Source organism: Durio zibethinus, chromosome 3 (assembly GCF_047325235.1).
Source record: "Durio zibethinus cultivar Kanyao isolate XHJ-2024 chromosome 3, ASM4732523v1, whole genome shotgun sequence".
NCBI lineage: Eukaryota > Viridiplantae > Streptophyta > Magnoliopsida > Malvales > Malvaceae > Durio > Durio zibethinus.
The window spans coordinates 8932940-8954602 of NC_143164.1; the positions used below are offsets into that span (position 1 = coordinate 8932940).

The 21663-nt window shown below is 29.9% G+C and overlaps 3 protein-coding genes across 3 annotated transcripts; 1 reads left to right on the forward strand and 2 right to left on the reverse strand.

Annotated features, from left to right (window-relative positions):
* Nucleotides 1-155: 155 nt before the first annotated feature.
* On the forward strand, nucleotides 156-3413 carry LOC111301925 (alcohol dehydrogenase 1-like). The gene is made up of 9 exons (XM_089758384.1): nucleotides 156-553; nucleotides 963-1009; nucleotides 1257-1582; nucleotides 1699-1781; nucleotides 1886-1961; nucleotides 2067-2128; nucleotides 2473-2568; nucleotides 2655-2814; nucleotides 3039-3413. The coding sequence occupies exons 3-9, from the start codon at nucleotides 1372-1374 to the stop codon at nucleotides 3044-3046; spliced, it is 696 nt and encodes a 231-aa protein (XP_089614510.1). The 5' UTR covers nucleotides 156-553; nucleotides 963-1009; nucleotides 1257-1371; the 3' UTR covers nucleotides 3047-3413.
* Nucleotides 3414-4643: 1230 nt separating this feature from the next.
* On the reverse strand, nucleotides 4644-6741 carry FTM1 (Plant stearoyl-acyl-carrier-protein desaturase family protein). The gene is made up of 2 exons (XM_022893649.2): nucleotides 6092-6741; nucleotides 4644-5434 (listed from the first exon to the last, which is right to left on the reverse strand). Exons 1-2 carry the CDS (start codon nucleotides 6683-6685, stop codon nucleotides 4868-4870), a joined length of 1161 nt encoding a protein of 386 aa, XP_022749384.2. The 5' UTR covers nucleotides 6686-6741; the 3' UTR covers nucleotides 4644-4867.
* Nucleotides 6742-12063: 5322 nt separating this feature from the next.
* LOC111300041 (protein TRACHEARY ELEMENT DIFFERENTIATION-RELATED 7A-like) lies at nucleotides 12064-13085 on the reverse strand. Its single transcript, XM_022895647.2, has one exon. It carries the CDS (start codon nucleotides 12732-12734, stop codon nucleotides 12195-12197), a length of 540 nt encoding a protein of 179 aa, XP_022751382.1. The 5' UTR covers nucleotides 12735-13085; the 3' UTR covers nucleotides 12064-12194.
* Between the last annotated feature and the right edge of the window lie 8578 nt (nucleotides 13086-21663).

Sequence of the window (21663 nt, forward strand, 5' to 3'; positions counted from 1 at the left end):
TAAACGGCCATGAGTACTGCTGGTCAGGTCATCCGTTGCAAAGCTGAACTGTCCGTCTGCACATACTTATACAATTGTTTCTATTTATATGATCACTGTCCTCTGTTGGGTTTTGGTTTTGCATTTGTTTTTATTGGTTTTGAGGTTTTGATGCTCAGGTTTTATTGCTAAAACTTCTTTTGCTTTTACTTTTGAGATCATTCTGTCTTTTGGCATTTTGTGTTTTGAAATATTGATGGCTTATTATTTAATTCCAAGCTGTTTGTTGCAATGTTTTGAAATATTAATGGCTTATTTTTTATTGAGCTTTATTTTTTACCAATTTACTTGGTTAGAATTCTTCTTTGAATCTTAGGCACTTCTTCTATTTACTTCTTGATTAATTGGTTGCTAATTCAGTAGTACTGAATTTGCAGCTGCCGTGGCATGGGAGTCAGGGAAGCCACTGACAATAGAAGAAGTGGAAGTGACACCATCCCAGAAGAATGAAGTCCGTATTAAGATACACTTCGCTTCTTTATGTCACACTGATGTCTACTTCTGGGATGCTAAGGTTACTCTTCAACTTGTTTTTGGTGATTGCTGGTTCTATTATACATACTTGGTGAAGAAATAAAATAACCTAGCTTTTGTTAGGAAAAAGAATTTCAATCAGAAAATTTTTCACAAAGCACTATATATGGTATTGAATGATCTGTTAACAATCTGTAACATTCTTGATTATTTCGAAAATATTGGCATTGTATTGATGTTGGGCTTTAGTCTATTTTTAGCCAAATTTCTTATCCTCTACATTTGGCTTTGACCGGTGATGAATTTTGCAAAGAGTATGACGCTTCCTGATTATATAAGTGCATCTCTTGATTACTTCATCTAAGACTATGATGCCTCTTTTGATTCCTTCATCTCTGATTCCATTCCCTCACATATCATTGACAATATATAATTTTCTCTTTTTGCAGGGACAAAATCCTCTTGTTCCGCGCATTCTGGGTCATGAAGCTGGAGGGTATGTACATGTCTAATTGCTTACGAGAGTTTCCTAATGCTAGATAGATATAACCTTGAAATTGAATTAAAACAGTTCAACTGAGATGTATAATAGTTAATTCTCAGAATTTACATTAACTGGATTAGGTGTCCTATTAGTTTCAGAAATAGCATTCTTATACTTTTTTTTTTTTTTTTTGCTATTAATTGACCAAATTCTCATCTATTAACCAATAACCAGTTTCATTGAACTTGATGGTCTTTAGGATTGTTGAGAGTGTAGGTGAGGGTGTGACTGATCTCCAACCAGGTGATCATGTTCTCCCCATCTTTACTGGATAATGCAAGGAGTGTCCCCACTGCTTATCAGAAGAAAGCAACATGTGTGATCTCCTCAGAATCAACACTGATAGGGGTGCAATGATTCATGATGGAAACTCTAGGTTTTCCATCAATGGGAAGCCTATCTACCACTTTCTTGGCACCTCAACTTTTAGCGAATACACTGTTGTCCATGTCGGACAAGTTGCCAAGATTAATCCAGATGCTCCACTTGATAAAGTGTGTGTTCTAAGCTGCGGAATATCCACAGGTTTGGGACATAGGGAGAAGCCTCCTTTTTCTTTTCTTTTTTCCGGATACATAAATGATTTTAATGAAAACGAGGCATTTGTTGTTTTACAACTTATTTTGCTTCTGTACTTGTAGGTTTTGGTGCCGCTGCGAATGTTGCTAAACACAAAAAGGGTCAGTTTGTTGCAGTTTTTGGACTGGGTGCTGTTGGCCTTGCTGTGAGTTTTTCTTGTTGTTGGCCTTGCTTTTATGTTTTTTCCTCTTAGCAACAAAAAAAGTGTTGGAATGATCATTTATCCTTATTCTCTTTTCTCAACTTTAGGCTGCTGAAGGAGCAAGAGTTTCTGGGGCTTCTAGGATCATTGGTGTTGATTTGAACGTCAGCAGATTTGAAGAAGGTGGTATTACTGTAGTTATTTTCATAAATACAATCAAAGATTTATTATATTCCAAGATAAGCAAAGTTATAAATTGATCATCTTTCTTCTTATTCCTGCTGGCAGCAAAGAAGTTTGGTGTTACAGAGTTTGTGAATCCAAAAGATCACAACAAACCTGTTCAAGAGGTTGGTTCCTTGTTGAAAATTTTTTCTTCCGAGTCCTGTTCTTTTAGTTTCAAAAAGGTGTCAAAGATGGTTAACATTCCCGAATCCTGATCCTAAAGCTCGAAAAATCATCTAGGATTCTGGCATGACCATAGAATTACTGGGATCACCTTACATTAAAGCTGTACATTAAATATGCACTTGTTTATTTTTTGGCCAATAATGGCGCACTTGAATAGTACCTGGTTTGTGAAGGACATCCTTGTGGCAATCAGTTAGTTGATTATGATGGAAGTATTGATACTAGAAACGTACTGCTACTAATGACTTATTGTTCCGAGAGATTAACATATATATTGCTTTAGGTGATTGCTGAGATGACTGGCGGAGAAGTTGATCGCAGTGTTGAATGTACAGGCAGCATCCATGCCATGATTTCTGCATTTGAATGCGTCCATGATGTAATTAGCTTTCACAACCTTTCTTCATAGATAGAGATTATATCTGTTTACATTAATGTGTTTTAGCTGAAATCCCTTACTTTCAGGGTTGGGGAGTTGCTGTTCTTGTTGGTGTGCCAAACAAAGATGACTCATTCAAAACTCATCCAGTGAATCTACTGAATGAGAGGACAATCAAAAGTACTTTCTTTGGCAACTACAAACCTCGGTCTGATATTCCAGCCGTTGTCGAGAAATATATGAAAAGTTGAGTTTATAGATTCCCGTTTAAACAATTTTTTCTAGTACATATTTTTTTTAAGGCGGTCAGGGGTTGGACCTAATTCCCTCCTCGACCAATTTTAAGGACGTATTTCTCCATATCGGCCTAGTGCATTCTAATACATTTTCTTACTTGAGGCACATCTACCTCTTTTCGCCTCTATGCCAATACCAATGAAAAGTAACCTTGTCATTTGTTAATGTAGCAGGAGCTTGAACTGGATAAGTTCATCACTCACTCTGTCCCTTTCTCCGAGATCAACAAGGCATTTGAGTACATGCACCGGGGCGAGTGTCTGAGATGCATGATTCGTATGGATACTTAGGGAACTGCTCCATGGATGAATGGGCACTTTCATCTTAGACTTTTATATATGTGCAGATCGGGATTGAGCGAATAAACAAGTTCAAATAATATTATCATTGACCCTAAATAATATTATCCATTCCCATAGTTACGGCTTAATTCTCATTTTCTTGCTTAGTCCTTGATATTTATTGTAAAGAAAATATAACATATTGCCCGTCAGTTTTTAGTTCAATGATTAAGAGGCTTTGAGAAAAGCACATGAGCATGGGTTCTAGCTGAGCCATTTCTCTTTTCCTTCTAAGATTTTATCTTCTTATGAAAAAAAAAAAAAAAAAAACGTGATTTTTTTTTATCGCTTGTTTCAAATTCAAAGATTTTTTTTTTTTTTTTTGTAAAAGCAAGAAAATAATTATATTGATAAGAGAAGATAAAAAGGTACAACTTTCTCAAACCATTGTGATAACTTCAAGATATGCTATTTGAGGGCCAATCACATTCTAGTAGCTCCAACTGATACCAAGATTAAAAAAAAAAAAATACTATACTCAATTATCTTTTACTCTGTACATAGATTTTTAATATATTTATGGAAATAAATTCGACACGTATAAAACTCTTGTGGTGAGCGAATAAATAAGTTGTAATAACATGGTTTGCGGTTATGAAATTCTTTTTCCAAACTTTAGTGGATTCTGTTATTTTATTCAACTTTAATATGGATAAATTTATATTGATCATTGCCTAGAAAATTGTATACATTGCAAATATTACGTGAAATATGTTTCTTAATATATGGCAATGGCAGTACAATTGGATAGACAAGAGAATAAGCATAATTAACACACTCTCCAGCCAACAAACCTATTAGCTAAATGGTTAAAATAGAAGTTGTGATATATTGTAAGACTTAGAATTCAAGTAACCCCAATACTTACCTCCAATATAAAAAAAACACACCCTTGAACTTGCATATTGTACGGTTTCAATCCTGCTTTATCGAAGAAATTAGAGTTTAATTGAACATATCTTCCAATTCTGAGACGAGGTTTTCTTTAACTCTCTGGAGTCTCGAGCTCAAGGCAAAAGGATTCTGAAACCCAACGACTCACAGGAAACTAGGTCATCGAATCATTTTCACCTAGAATAGATAGCAAAATATCCTGTTACTGTTGATAAGAATAGATAGCAATAATTTCTTTGCAAAATCTCTCTTTTTTTTTTAGTTAGTGTAATTAATGCAATTAAATGCTACCCAAACTTTAAGAGAAAAAAATGAAAACTTTCTTTTATATATTTAAAATTATTTAATTATTAAAATTTAAAATTCAATTTCATAATCGAACACTCAATCCGAAATTAAAAAGTTTTGAATTTTAAATTTTAAAAATTATTGAAAAAATTGTTGCAGTCATTGTTGTTGTTTCCTTGGTAGATCAATATGATAGTTAAAATAAGTATTACATGACTGGAATACTCTTAGAAGTTGATATGGGTATACAACCAATTCTGTACATAACCTTTTTTTTTTTTTTTTCTATTTTATTATTTCCTGTAACCCATTAATTTCCCTTTCAAATTCCAATATTTGTCTTTTTAAAATTCAAGGTTGGTTACCCAACAAAAACAGCTAGTTGACAAGTATTAGAAAGAAGATGGGAATTGGGAAATGCAACAGAAAAAACAGAGTAGTTGACCAAGAACAAAAGCACACCCGCCTCACTCATTTTTCTACAACGGAATCTCCCTATTGAAAATCCAACTAAACTTCACTCCCTGAGGCTCCATCTTTTTAGCCTTCTTCTCAGCTCGTTCTTGTAACTTCCTAATCCTAGGCGCTAACCCACACACAAAATCCTGTGCTTGCCTCCCTTCACCCGTCAACCCTTCCAACTTCTCCAATCTCCACCGTTGAATCAAAGCTTCCAAAATATCAGCATAATCATCAGCCGTATACACTCCAATCCGCTGTGTCACAGCTGAAAAGTGCTCAAACAGCTGTGGGTCCTCGCCGTCGAACATCAAGTGAGCTGGCATTGTTATCTTTTTCTTCATCATATCAGAGATTGCTAGCATTGCTCCCGTTGGATCTACTTGGAGTAGCTTTTCGACGATCTTACAGTAGGCGAGCTCGTGGCGTTTCTCGTCCGCTGCGATGGTGCCGCATATGCGTGCGAGGACTGGGTCACCGCCTTTCTTGGCTAAACGAGCTGTGTTGCCGTGGGATACGAACGTGGCTCGCTCTTGGAAAGAGGTGTACACGAATCCCAAGTATGGGTTGTTTTCGGTTCCAGGATCCTGTCAAAAACCAACACAGGACAAAAGGATCTCATGACCAGGTGTCACGTGACATTTTTCACTTGCAATTTATCAAGCACGTGCCCCTTGATTCTTTTAGTTTCGTTTTTTTCTTTTTAATTTCAAGAGGCAAAAAGAAAATTTGAGTACAAAATTGTGATGTCTTGAGATGGATTTTTGGAGTCAAAACTCAAGATTATATAGGTTAAATATTTTGAAATTGCAATGTCCAATTAGCAAGAATTTACTCTTCAACGGAAAAACTTGGATGAAGTTTATAAAATTTTGTATTAAAAACTAAATTAAAATAAAAATAAAAAATTTCAATAAATTAAAAAATTTTATTATATAAATCAAATGTATAATTTTAAAAAGAAATTTAAATTTTAATAAATATTGTATTAAAAATTTTAATTATTTAATAAGTATTAATCAAGTTTAGATTGTAAATGATATTTTCAATAAATGTTTACATATCATTAGTTTTTTCATTGAACACTTTTCATTAAATTCTATCCATCCATCTATTTGAAATTTTTATTTAACTTTTTATCCAATCGTTTTAAAGAAAAAAGTTTATCAACTTCAACTACAATACTTCATCTTTTCTCCCAATTCAACCCATAAAATAGCAATCAATGTGACTGAAAAACTTACCATTCCAGCTCCAATCAGATACTGCAGAGTCTTCTCAATCATAAGCATATCAACCCTCCCAGATAAATACAAGTAAGTCTTTAACAAATCCCCATGCCTGTTCTCCTCAGCAGTCCAAGCCCGGGTCCAAACAGCCCAAGGGCTCAAGCTAGCCCCAGTCTCATCCCTCACACCATCCAGCGTATTGATCATGGTCTGGTACGTTGGTAATGCTTCCTCCGTAATCATATCCCCCACCAGCACCACGAAATACTCATCAGGCAGCTCCGCCGTGCGTTGTCTCAGGGCCTTCACTTGGTCATTGAACTCTTCCACTGGCAAAGCCGGGTCTGGCAAAAAACTCTGGGGTTGCCAGCACTCTTTGACTGGTTTTAGTAGTGGTAGGATATCTTTGGTAGCCCAGTTTTCCAGTGACTTGAACACTTCTTGCTTTTCGGGTGGCATTGAGTGGGTTTTTGGAGATCTTGGAGGGGCTGCTGCCACGGCCGAGATTGTGGAGAATCTGACTGTGGAGATTGGTGGACGGAGGCAGGAGATGTGGACACGTGGGGTCCATGAGAGATTTTTGGTAGAAAGGCAGTGTCTGGATTGCATGGTGGCAGTGTAGTTTAGTATCTCAGGAATTTGCCGGTGAACATTTGCGAGCAATACTGTACTATATAGGTGCAAGGAGTCAATATTTGGCCCAGTCCTTTACTGTAATTACAATGGTGCCATTTAGGATTTTATTTTAGCAACTTGTTGAAATTTGTTTTTCTTTTTCCCCTTTTCTTAACTTGAGGAATTGGGTTATATTAAAGTAGATTTAGCAACTTTGCAGTGTTTTTAGTTAGTTTTTCTTTTCTTTTCTTAACTTGTGGAGCTGGTTTTATATAACGAGTAGATGACCAAATGTACATCTTTTTCTTTCTATTCTTTTTCATATGAAATTTGTAGTTGTTAATTACTTGAGAAGAAAGATTTTGAACTTTTATATTTTTTTCATTTTAAAATTATGAAAGAAAAACTTATTTTTGGTTAATTATATTTGCTATTTAATTTTTTAAATTTATATTTGATATTTTATCTATGTATAAATTTTATAAATATAAAATCATTTATTAATAAATAGACATAAATTTTTACATGATCTTAAAATAAATATAACAAAATTTGATTTTTTAAAATTTTGTTATTAATGAGTGATATCATATAATTTATTGATAGTGTATTAAATTTATACATCGATAATATATTATTAATTTTTATATTAAAATCTTTAATTTCTTTTTTTAAAGCCAACACCTTTAAAAATCTTTAGATTAATGTTCCAGTTTAAAATTTTGAACTGAATAATGTAGTTGCATGTTATAATTCTCAGAAAAAGAGATATGACGCTTCTGTATTTTATTTTCTTTTGGCGCAAAAAAATGTTAAAACTACTTGAGTTGATGTTGGGAAGGAAAAAGAACAAATGTAATTAAAAAAAAAAAAGAATAGAGAGAAGGGTATCATGGTAATTTAGAAATCGAAAGACTCGTGCAAAAGGTGGAAAGTGGAGGTGTAGAATTGGAAAACAAGGGGTGCAGTGGTTTTGGGTTAAGGAAGCGAAGGACATGACTGATTCTGTGGGCTTTAAAAACCAAACCTAGCTGGTCGGCCTATTTTACAATGCTAATTGACAGCACATTTTTATTTTAAATTATTATTACTAATAACTAATTTTTTTTTGGGTTAAATAGAAAAATGTCCTTGAATTATATTTATATATATATATATATATTAGTTTATTATTTTAAAAATAAAATTATTAGATTAGCACTTGAAATTTTATTTCATTATCAAGTTAGTATCTTATATTAATGGTGTTAGTTAATTTTATTAATGTAACATGAATATTTAATAAAATATTGATATATATAAATTTAAACAACATCACATCATCAATGTCATATCAATATAAAAATAAATTTTTAAAAAAATTTAAAATTTTTAAAAATTTTAAATTTCCTAAAAAAAAAAACTAAAATTGTTTCTAAAAAATTTTTAAATTTTTTTTATAAATACTAAAAAAATTTTAAATTTTTCTTTAAATTTTTAAAAAATTCAAAACAAATCTAAACATTTTTTTAAAAAATCATAAAATATTCTAAAATATTTTTAAAATTTTTAACAAACTTTTTAAATTAAAAACAAATCTCAAAAACATTTTGAATTTTTTCAAAATTCTAAGAGATTCCAAAAAAATTCTAAAAAATTATAACAATTTTGAAATATTCTAATTTAAAAAAAAAAAAACTTTATATTTATAAAAAATGTGAAATATTTTTATAAATTATAAAAATTAGGATAATTTTCAAAATTTTAAAAATTCTAAAAAATTTAATAAATATAAAAAAATTTTAAAAATAAAAATTTTTAATAAAAATTAGATTTTCTAAATGTTTAAAAATATCTCAAAAACATAAAAAAATGAAAACTAAAAAAACCTAAAATTTTTTTAAATTTTAAAAAATATAAAAAATTTTAAAATTTTATGAAAATTTCTAAAAATTATCTTAAAAAAAATACTTTCAAAACTCTAAAAATTCTAAAAAATTAAAATTTTTTTAAAAATAGAAAATAACATAACTTGATATTTTAATAATAATCCAAAAAAATTTTTAAAAATTATAAATTGAAAAAATATGTAAAAAATTTAAATTGTTAGATTCAAAAAATATGAAAAATTTTTAGAATTTTTAAAACTTTTTTACAATTTTTTAAAAATTTTTATATCTTTTCAAAAAAATTATATATTTTTTATATATTTTTTATTTTAACTATTTATATGTTTTTGTGAATTTTTTGAATTTTAAGAGACTTTTATTTTTATTAAAATCTTCATTCTTTTTAAACTTTTGAATTTTTTTAAATTTTTTTAGATTTTCTAAAAATTTTTAGATTTATTGAAAAATTTTAAGTTTCTTTAAATTATTTTAGAATTTTTAATTATTTTTAGATTTTTACAAAATTGTTAAAAAATTTTAAAATTTTTTAGGATTTTTTCAAGTTTTTTAAATTTTTTTAATTTTCAAAAAAATTTCTAAAATTATTTTTGAATTTTTAAAAATTTTTAGAATTTTTTAAAAATCTTTTAGATTTTTTTTTTGAAATTTTCTTTTAATAATGATGTGACATTGATAATATGATGTTAATTGGATTTTTTTCTTCACATATGTTAGTATCTTATTAGATGTTCATGTCATATTAGCAAAATTAGCTAATAGCGTCACTCTGAGGTACTCTCGTGGTAACGAAATGAAAATTTAAGTACTAATCTAACAATTGTATTTATTTAAGTAACAAACTAATAGAAAAAATATAGTTCAAGTGCCATTTTATAATTTAGCCCATTTATTTTTATCATAGTTATTTTTATTAAAAACTTTAACAAAATTTAATCATTAGATAAAGATTGGTCAAATTTTAAAATGTTAATTTTATCCAAACTCATTGAAAAACTTGATTTTTTATCCGAATTGAGATAAAAATTGATATTACATTATGCATATAAGAATAGATATGGCTCTAACTTTAAATTTTTATTAGGTATAGAGATAGAAATAAGTAATATAGCAGGTAATATAGCATCCACCCCATATCCATATCTTATATATATTTAGCAAATAGATTTTTTATTAAATAATATAAATTATTATTTTTGATTAATTAAATTAATATATTTTTATTCAAAAATATATATTAATATATATCTATAAAAAATTACTTAAATGTAAAAAATAAAAATAAAAAATATATTTTTATGTTTATTTTTATTTTTTTAAAAAAATATAGGTATGGAGATTACCAATACTTATTAAATACCTGCAAAGATGAGGATGTAAATAAATTTAAAATATTTGTTCAGTATGGGTATGAAATAAGTATAATATAAAAATTTGAGATGAAAATAAAAAAAAATTCTATCCACTCCATATCCAATCCATTGACATTCACAATCAATTTTCAATAATTTTTATGTATTATTAATTTTATAGTTAAATTTTATCAATTTAATTTTATATAAAAAATTTTATTATATCATTTTTAATAAAAGAAACTCAAAAACTATATTTAAATAACTTCATCAAAATTGCACCCTCTACCACTAATAAGATTTAAGAGATTTTTCCTAATTTTGTGGTTAAAGGAGTAGAGGGCGGCTGAGATTTTATTGGAGTTAGCTTGACCCTTCTAAATTTGGTTGCACTATTCTAATTTTTTCAATGTTAATTAATTAGGTCATATTAAAATTTTAAAATCATGAAATATAATTAATCAAAATATTGATTTACTTTTATATTCAAATACCCACTTTTATTTTAAAAACAAGAAAATAATAGTAAAAAATATATATATTGGAACAATTAGCTCAATAATTAATGCTAAATACTCTTTTTTTTTTTTTTTTAGAAAGGGCATAGCCCTTATGAGGAAGAAAGGAAGGAGGTTTTGATTCGAAATTATAATTTTTACATTTTTATAAAGCCTTCTTAACCATTAGACCAAAAGAAGAAGAACAAATACTTTGCTTTTCTTAAAAAATTTAAATTCAAATGCTCATCTTCAATATAAAAAGAAAATCAAACAAACAACTGAAATCTAGATTTATTACATTATAGTTGTATAAGTTGTCAGCAAAAAAGAAGGGGTACCCTGCAAGAGTTACAACAAGACAATTGAGGAAGCAAAAAGGAACGACAGCCTTCGAAGTTTTAATTGAGAATCCATTTCCTTCTATTTAAGAAGCTAATAACAATTCTATTAGGCTTAAAGGGAGCTGCTTTTTGTACCCCTTTTTTTCGTATTCAACATCCAATGCCACATATGATATAGAGAATAACAGGTGACTTTATAAAGAACAATTTTATTTTTCTTCATTGTTTCTTTTTCTTCTCTGAATAATGTTGGGACAAAAAGAGTCACTAGATTTAGCATTTTTCTTTGATTAATTAGTTATAACACATTAATTTGAGCATTTGATTAAATCTACTCTACTATTGCTTACATATCTCAATTATTTGATATATATTTATCTACACTATATAATTATTTTATTTTTTAATTAAAATTATTAAAATTTGAACTTTAATCATTAAAATTTAAAATTAAACTTACTTGATGTAACCTATTCCTGTTTAAATAGTTAGCTCCAGCAATTTCCCATTCAAAATTATTGACATTTTTCATAAAAAAAATCCCATAAATTTTGTTCTTGCCACCCAAAGTTATTAAAACTTTGCTTTATATTGATTAAAGGTTCATAATTTTTTTTTTGTTTTTTAAATTACGATTAGGATTCAAACTCGATACCCCTCAAGCTTGAAGTTGATTTTAATACTATTGAATTAAGAGTACAATGGTTAGGTTTAAATTATATTGTGTGGGTTTACTTCAACTCTATATTAAATTTGTTAAGTTATGTTCTCATTTTGTTGATTAGTTTGTTTCTTTAATTATTTAATAAATTTTTATATATGAATGTAATACTTGATTATGATGATAATTTTTCTTATATTTGTAATTTTATTAAAATAATTTTAAACTAGAATAAAAGACAACTCAATTCGTCCCTTAGACTTTTTTTCATATGTAAAATTTATCCTTTTTATACTTTTATAGATCTAGGTGCAATATATCAATCTACTTACATAGGCTTTATGAGTGATAATATTACAACTTGATTTTTTGATCCAACTTTTTAAATTTTATTAAACTCTTGAAATGATTTTAAATTTATTATCAATTACTAAAATATGAAAAATGCATTTTATAACTTTAATGTAAAAAATAGTTACTTAAAGTTCAACAAAATTTTAAAAATCTTTTTTAAAAAATGAAATGGTGACAAAATGTGTGGGTACAAGGAGAACAAAATTTTTTTTTTAATTGTTAAACTGTGGAGGTTGGTCGTGAATTTCAATTGTAAAGCATATATATTGCACAAAATTGAAACAATTAGACATTTATAAACATTTGCAAGATCATTTTATTACATCACAATTTTCTTTTGGTAATAATGTTTGTTTCGTTAATTGTTAAAATATTAAATGAATATATTATTATAATGAACAGAAGAAGACTAGGCCTTCTGTTCCAGCTGGTGGTTATGATCTGAACTAGAAGATGCTGCTCCTGCCTCAAGTGCCTTTGGATTTTCCTCTGCAGAGTGGACATTCGAACCTTGTTTAATTCTCTCAGTCTTTACAATCTCTTCATCAATATGAACATCATCCTCAATTTCCAGAAATACAGCGCGCGGTCCATGGGGACCAGGGACAATAGCCTCCTTCATTTTCAGATGTTCATCAACATGAACATTATCTTTTTCTTGAACTGTTTTCTTCTTCGTCTTCTTGAAGAAACAAAAGAGAGCGACTGCAAGGAATGCGAGGAGGAAGAGGCCACCGCATGAGACAAACACAAAGATTATAACCGTATGGTTACTTGAAGATGGTGCAGGAATAACGGGTGCTGGTGGTGGATGTACATCCGGAGGTGGAGGAGGGTGCACATGAGGTGGTGGTGGTGAAGCTGGATGGTATGGTGGTGGAGGTGGCTGGAAAGGCTGGTGTCGTGGTGGGGGGAAATAAGGGAAGTTGAAGTTGTTCGGAGAGGCCATTGTGATATTATCAGAGGATATAAATAATATGAATTTGATGACTAAATTGTGGTGCAGAAAATGGTAGCATTGGAAGCCTATTTGTAATGAGAGTTGTTTTTTATTTTTTTGGCATTAGAATTCATATGAAGTTTTAAGTGACTTGACTCTCATTCCAAGTTTACAAAAGGATGGACTGATGGGGTTTGTTTGCATTGGAAAACACTTCTTAAACACTTCTTAAAAGGCACCCCACCGTGCACTTGGAGGCAAAATTCCACTTGAATTTCACCGCACGTGCGATAGAATCCAAATGAAGCCTAAGGTAAACAAAGGTTAAAGACCTGCAAGCCATTCTTCTGTAAAAACAGAATTCCTTGTACGTTTTATGGTATTTCAATCTGCTGTAGTAAATATTTCTAGCTGCTAAGATATATTATGGAATCTGAAGGAAAGGTGGTGGCCTGATGAAGAAGGAAATCATGAAATACAAAGAGTTTGACCAACAAGGTTAACTCCTTCGTTAAAACCTGATGTACAGTAGACATTGGACTTTGTATTGACCTATTGGGAAAACAGAATTGCTTGTTCGTACAGTGTTGGTATTCAATCCTTGTTAATGTTGCAGAAAGTTGTAAAATTGAGGCTCTTTGTTTCTGCCTGCTGGACTTTGGTGATCGGCAAGTTCAGAGTTTGAGTAGAAATTTTTCATATATGAAAAGATAAAGATAAAAATAATTTCATTCCCTGTATCAGGTACTCCAGTAGACGTACACCAAAGGCTAAAATCAGGTACCGACGAATTGTCACTCCAAGTGCCCACATAAGCATCCCATGGGGTTAACATGTAACACTGTCACAGGAGTCGTCATTTTCTTCACGACATCAATTATAATGTCATGAGAAATCCGGTTAATGGTCCCCCCTTTAGTTTTCAGCACTTTGCAGGAATTACGGTTTTGGCCACTTATACAGGCACAAAGATTAGTTGAGTTCTGCAATGAGCCCAACTGCTTAAAAATCTGGTGCATTACACACAAGTAAGAAAAAAAGAGTTCTTTTTGTTTGAACAATCGGAATTCGGCAAGACGAGTTTTGCGTTGCACATTCTAGAGGCAAATTATCTTTTGCTGCTGTTATGCTACAGGTCACATGAGGAGCACACATCTATCATATTTGGAGGGAAAGGAATTAAGCAGTCATCTCAAACTGCTAAAGGTATTGAGCAGTTAATCAGTGCTGATGTTTTTCCAACTCAAGCAGATAACTAAAGATGGAGAAACTTTTTATTGCAATCTTACAGTTGTTTTTCAACTCGACTGGGCATTTGAAGGGAACGCAAAGCCCTTTGGCTTGCTATCGCTGGAGTAGTTAAGAATAATAATGAAATAAAAGTGGAGGGTGAGGGTATTTTGGGCATTTCATTTAGTGGTTATAGACGACGTGAGAACTAAAACATTAGGAGTGTTGCACCCCACTCTTTTCTCTTCGCATTCTATTTTTTTAAAAGAATTTTTTTAAGTGAAATTGTTTAATTATTTTTTTTAAACAAATTTTTAGAAATAAATTTTCAGAAAGTCTTGAAGATTTTTGGAAATGAATTTTCAAAAGCCTTTATTATTTTAGAAACCTTTAAAATATTTTGAAATTTTTAAATCTCACTAAAATATTTCAATATGAAATCTTATGAAATTAAATACGAAATCAAACGAAAAGGTAAAAAAAAAACAAATGATTTATTTGTGATTTCAAACTTTTTTTTTACTTTAAATGGATGGAATTTTTAAGTGCTTTTTTACCTTTAAAAACTTCAAATTGTTTGTTCTTTCTATTTTTTTATTTGATTTCAAGTTTAGTTTCATGAGATTTTGTGTTGAAATATTTTAGTGCATTTCAAAACTTTGGGAAATGGATTTCCAAAAGCCTTTAAGACTTTTTATAAATCCATCTTTGAAAATTTGTTTCAAAGAAAAAGGCTAATTAAATAATTTTACTTACAAAAAAATTTTTTAAAAAAAATTGAGGTGTTTTGGGAAAAAAAAATGGGTCATTGAATCCAATCTTAGATAATGAATTAATTTTGGAAAATTTGATTCCCAATCTCCATGCAAAAGGAAAGATTACATAAGATACTAAATTTCACTAGTTCTCCTACATTCTGTAGAACTTAAAAATTTTTAAACTTAAAGAGATTCAGTTCCTATATAAGAACCTTTTAATTTATTAATCAAGACAGAGACAACAAGCAATATAGCAAGCAATTAGGCAGAAACAATAAGCAATTAAGCAAACGAGTCAAGCTTTTTGGCTTTGTTTTTATTAGTTTTGAGTTTCTATGGTTGAGTTTTCTGTGTTAGATTTTGGTTTTGGGAATCCGATTTGGGGAAGTCTTAATTTCTGGGTTTGGGTTTTGTTCCTAGTTTTTGGAATTTAAGTTAGATTTTTGGGATTGTTAGAATCTTTCTAAAGTAGGTGTTTTGATTTTTGGTTCTTGGTTTGAATTTTAGAATTTGAGAATTTTTGGTTTTTTTTTTTTTGTTTTAGTTTTGTTTGAATTTTTGGGAATTTAATTGTTGGGAATAAATTGAATTTCCTAGTGGGATTTTGAGTTTTTTGGCGAGATTTATGGTGGATGGAGAGAAAAGGTTGCAAATGGATTCTAGGTTCTTGGCTAATTTCTAGAAAAATCTGGATTTGTTTGAAGCTTTTGGTGACCAGTTGAATTTTTTGTCACCAAATTGTAGGTGTTGGTCAATTCCTGGGTAAAGTTAGATTTTTTGGTGGAACTTTCTAGAGAAAAGGCAGAGCAACTAAAGGTTAAAGAGAGAAGAAACAAGACAGGTTTGAGAAAATAGAAGACTTTTTGGCTTTTGTCTGAGCACTAAATGGTGTCGTTTTAGCAAGCCTTGACCCGCGGTTAACCTACGAACGACCCGCGCTCCAACTTGGTAAAAATCCAACCTAATCACAACATTTTCCTTTTCTTTAATTGCATGTTTATTTGCATTATTTATATTATTATTATTTGCTTGATTATATATTTAATTACATGTTTTACATTGTTAAGTACATGATTATATATTTAATTACATGTCTATTTGCATGATTATTAATTTATTAATTTATGTGATTGTATGATTATTAATATATTTATTTGCATGGTTGTTTATTTATTAATATTATTACATGATTTTATATTTATTGCATGATATGTTATTATATTTTATTGCATGATTAATATTTTATTTGAATGATATCAAATTACATGTTTTTATATTTATTGCATGTATTATTGCATGATCATATTTAATTGCATAATTACTAATATATTTGCATGGTATTTTATATTATTGCATGATTATATTTGCATGAATGATATTATATATTTATATGATTATTATATTTGTATGATAATTAATATATTTGCATGATATTATATATTTATATGATTATTATTGCATGATAATTAATACATTTGCATGACATTCTTGTATGAATATTTTAGCATGATCTAGGGATGATATTATTACATTATATTTGGTATGATTTATAATATATTTGCATGATAATTTTTACATGGTATGATTTTTAATATTTATTGCATGATTATTTGATATTTTTTATAGAATTTATGTATGACCATGGTGTGTAAAAAGATCGAAATTGATTTGCATGATAAAGATTATCTTTCGTTAAGGTTTAGGTATGATAATACATAATTAATTTAGTACCAATTTTAGGCATAAATGGGTGCTAATATCTTCCCTGCATATAACTGACTCTTGAACTTTAGTTCTGTTAATGTAAACCAGAACATATTCTTTTAGAAACACTTAGTTTACACTTAAGATAATATTAAAAATGATAGATTCGCATAGGTGGCCAATCACACCTAGGTAAAAAAGATTGGTGGTGACTCCATGATTTTTTATGTCTAATGGGTAGGTTCTCCCAACCTAACGTTATGATAGTTTGGTGACTCTACAGGGGATATTAGAGAGTCAAGCCATTGGTTAGTTATGTGTTATATTAAGCCTTTCTTTGATAGTTTTATTATGTAATTATTTTTTATTTTTATATTACTAACCAAATTTGTTTTTATTTTCTTGTTTTGTATATTTTAATTTTTTATGTGCATTAATTTATTTGATTATTTGGCATGTCCTTTTACACGCACCACTCTTGCATTTATGCCTAAGTTATAAAACCCAAATTTTGTCCTTTATTAGGAAGGTATAAGTATCTACATTCTCGTGAGGTGATAACTTCCATGTGAGCTACTGAAAAGTTTCACTCAAATTGAATCATTTTCGTTTGAGCCTATAATGGTGGGTAAAGATTAGACTGCCTTATTTTTTTATAATAGATGATGATGTATGAAACAATTTAGGAGCCTTTAGATTGTCAAGTCTTTGAACCCAGCATATACATGAAACCTAAAGACTTAAGCCTAAGTTAAAGCCATGCCTTCCCTTTGGTTAAAAAAACACCTAAAAAGGATACATGATGGGATAATTGTTATTATTCTTGTAAATTTATTATTCCTTAAATATATTCTTCACATACTAAACTTTTATATTGTTTCTTGTATATATTATATTATGTTAACTAACCCTTTTTTTCTCTATTTTATTGTCCATGCATGTATCATTAGATTTATTATAAAGAGTGATTGCCACAAAACAATTTTAACAAAAAGAATCTTGATTACATTCATGGAGAGTTTATCAAAGTTTCCTATATGCCTGAAAATGAAGTTTAAGGCAGCTCAGTTTAAAAAAGGTGATTATTTTCCAACCAATTATGTAAATATTCTGTTCGCAAAATCCATCTCAATTTTAAACGAGATGATTTTAGCAATTTGATTAGCATTTGGAACCAATAGGGTGTCATTGCCAAGGAGACCTTTTAAAAGAAGTTAGGAGATCTTGCATTACTTATTTTAGTACTTGTTGATGATAAGCTTATAAGGGCCATGGTTCAATTTTGATATCCTTCATATTGTTGCTTTATGTTCAATAAGGTTGATATAGTGCCAACTATTGAAAAATATTCAACTCTCTTTCATTTAGATCTCCCTAATTCAGATAAGGTATATTGAAAAAATAAAAAGACTGGTTACCAAAAAAAAAACTTGCTCAAATGATGGCCGTAGATGTCCAAACTGTTGATACTTGGGTAAAAGGAAAAAAATGAAAGTGTTGGTATTCCTTAGTCCATTATTTGTGACTTTATATACAAATATTTTGGCACTGAAAGAGCAATGGATTTGAGGGCATTGGCTCTATATAGGATGATTGTATTTTTAAAAGTAATTAGTTATATTGATGTTACAATGGTGGATTTCTTTGATCACTTGATTACCAAATCAACCATATTCTTACGATTTTAGCTAAGACTATTAGATCTTTAAATCATTGTGGTCAAAATGGAGAGAGGCATTTGACTAGATGTGTTCAATTGTTAACCATTTGGATGAAAAGTCATATTGAAAATAATGGTGGTAAATTCGCAAGCCTTATTTCACTACAAGCACTTTCATCAAAGAATTTTGTGAAAATGAATGACCTACAAAAAATCCAAGTATGGATCTTATTTTTGCTCAAGCTACTAGCCAAGATGTGATATGGAGAGCTTTTTGGATGCCTTATGGACCAAAAGTGTATGGTTGTAAAAATAAGCTTTGGGTTCCTCTCTTAGGCCTTTGGGGTATAGTAGTGATTCTCCTATCATGGTACAAAGACAATATGGCTATAAATAGTTTATCCCAATCATTTTTGGACTTGGTAAAATGGAGTTCTTATATGCTAAAATTGATGTCCCCATGAAGATAGCCAAAGCCTTACAAGCTTGGAATTTGCCTCAAAGGGAAAATAGAATAAAGCACTTAAATGAGGTTACACTTAAGTATTTTGTGTGGTATATTAGGCAAGGTAAAGACACTACATTCCCTGAAGAAATAACTCCAAATGGCATAATGAAATCACCACCTCTTAATCTCGTATTAGTAGTGAAAACGATTAAAAAAAAGCTGCAAATTGAAAAAGATAAATTGGAGCTTCAAAACAAAAGGCTAAAAAGAAAGTTAAAGAAAAGAATAGACAAAAAGGTTCTAGCACTCAGACAAAAAAAAGATGAATGAAAAAGTTTTTTTTTCTGATCTCAACATCATACAATCATCCATCAATCATGAGTTACCTAACTTTTGAAAAAAAATAGAATGTTGCAAGCAAAAATGCAAGAAAAAGAAAAAGCACTCACTGAAGCACAAAAACATAACCAAATGCTTAATAGGGTAGTGGTTGAAATTGAAACACAAATGCGTGTTGTTAGTGAAAAATGTGAACAAGTAAATGAGGCATATGTGAGAAAGCGTGACCAGTTGAGTACCTACTTGATCAAATCATTATGGCTACTTAGTAAGCCAAGGACATGGTAGAAAAGTTAAAGAATGAAAGACAAAAGTGCCACCAGTGGGAGCATATGGCCAAAAGCTACTAGCTTTCCTTAATAAAGTGCACGACCAATATCAACAAATTAGGAATTTTTTTTCATAATAAATTTTAGACCTTTTATGAATGTAATATTAGATTTGGTTATAACTAACTTTCAATTCAATAAAGATCTTTTTTGGTAACAGTTGTTATGTGGTAAGTCCTTCTTATTGCATTCATACATTCATGTATTCATACAAAAATATCTTTTCAAAGTACGTGATAATAAGTTATCCTAATTTTTAAAAATTATGATAAATCAAGGTTCAAAGATAACTCAATCTTCAAATAATCTGGGGTGCTACAACACTATATATGAAGCAAAGATCATGGAAGAAGAAAACATTCTTTGCCTCCAAAAGTTGAAAAAAACACAAGAAGAATTGAAGGGGTAGTTGGAAACTATTACTGAGTTGTTAAAAAACATGAGTAAGGAAAAAAAATTGGCGAAAAAGATGGTGATACAAAATAAGACTGATCCATTATATCCCTATAGTTTTGGCCTACGTTAGCATATGTATCTTAGAAGGCCTAGCACCAAATACCATTCATTATAAACTATCTTTATGTGAAGACTAATATGCTAACAACTATTGCACCTACTTCCATTACCCCTATTCTTGACATCAAGACATCTGATCCTACATAAGTTTCAAATCTTGATGATCTCAAGGAGCAAACAAGCTGAAGATTAGCCCTATTAAAACTAAAGAAAGCTCTGAAACTCAAAAGATGGATATTATTGAAAAAAAAGCTTAAAGCTATCAAAGGGATAGATTTTTATAGGTTATTGGATGCTACTAGACTCTGTCTAGTCCCTAATGTGGTGATTCCACCAAAGTTTAAAATGCTTGAGTTTAAAAAGTATGATGGGATCAAATTTCCTATTACACATGTTATAATGTATTATAGTAAGATGGTTGCATATATTCATAATGAAAAGTTACTCATCCATGTTTTTCAAGATGGTCTTACTAGTTCAGCTGCTAGATGGTATATGCAATTAGATAGACTTCTCGTTCATGGATGAAGATAACTTGTAAGGGCTTTCATTGCACAATATAAGCATATTATAGACATAGCACTAGATCATATGTCTCTTAAAGCATGAAAAAGAGACGAGTGAGAGTTCCAAAGAATATGCTCAAAGGTGAAAGAATATGGCTACCCAAGTTTAACCTCCATTGATCGAAAAAGAAATCATAATTTTATTTGTCAATATTCTTAAAGTTTCCTACTATGAGAGAATGATTGGCAATGCTACCAAAAATTTTACTAATATAATAATCTATTGGAAAATCATTAAAAACACTATCAAGAATGGGAAGCTGGAAAGGGATGAAACATCTAATGTAAAAAAAAAAAGTTACACCAAAAAAAAAAAGAAAATTGATACTCAAACTGTGAAGGGGCACAATTCAAAAAGTACCTTCAACATCCTCCATACCCTATGTACCAAGACCTTTATCATTTCACCCATAACATTTCTCCAAACACCTATCTTTACCATCCCTATGACCTAGACTAAACTATTCCCTAATTTAGTAGAAGGCCACTTTATAGCACCTATCCATTTGTCACCTTTGAAGTCTCCATATCCTAAATGATATGATACTAATGCTAGATGTGACTACCATACTGGGAATATAGGTCACTCAACTAAAAATTACCTTAGTTTGAAATACAAAGTATAACAACTTATTGAGTAGGGTGTGTTGAATTTTGATACCTCTGAAAGGCCAAACATTAATGGAAATCCTTTACCAAATCATGCTAGAATAACTAATGCTATAAATGGTGATAAAGCTTGTCACATTAAAGAAAATGTTGATGATGTTAAGATTCAATTAAAATAACTATTTGAAACTTTAATGAAGGCAGACATGATTTGTCTCATACCTCTAAGTCACAAATATCAATATGACAAGATAGATCTGAACCAATCTTTCAAATATCATAAAAAGGTCTTGATGCATTATATTCAGCATTGTGATGCTTTTCATTAAGAGCTACAAAAGATGATAGATGCCTTTTAAATCAAGTTTTGTGAAAAAGTTGAAGAAACTATATTGAATGTAATAAGGGGAAAAAAAAACCTTCCAATGCTTAGGTCAAACCTCTCACAATCTACTGCAAGTCGATTCAGAATCGAAAGAAACCTACTCCAAAATCAATCTTGATAGTCAAAATCTTAAATTTTTTTCCATATCAAAGTAATAAAGATGTGTCATGAAAACATAATTATGATGGGGTGACTTAAGGATTAGGTGATAATCAAACTGCAACTGATTTTACAAATACAACTGAAGTTGGGGTATGACCAGAAATGAATAATGTTATTCACTTGGAATGGTAGATAAGGCTAAAAATGAGAAGAGAATAGTTGATCTCAAGGGATGTGAACCTGAAGATGAAAAGTTAATCATTCTTTATCTGGATGATACCTTTTGTTCTAA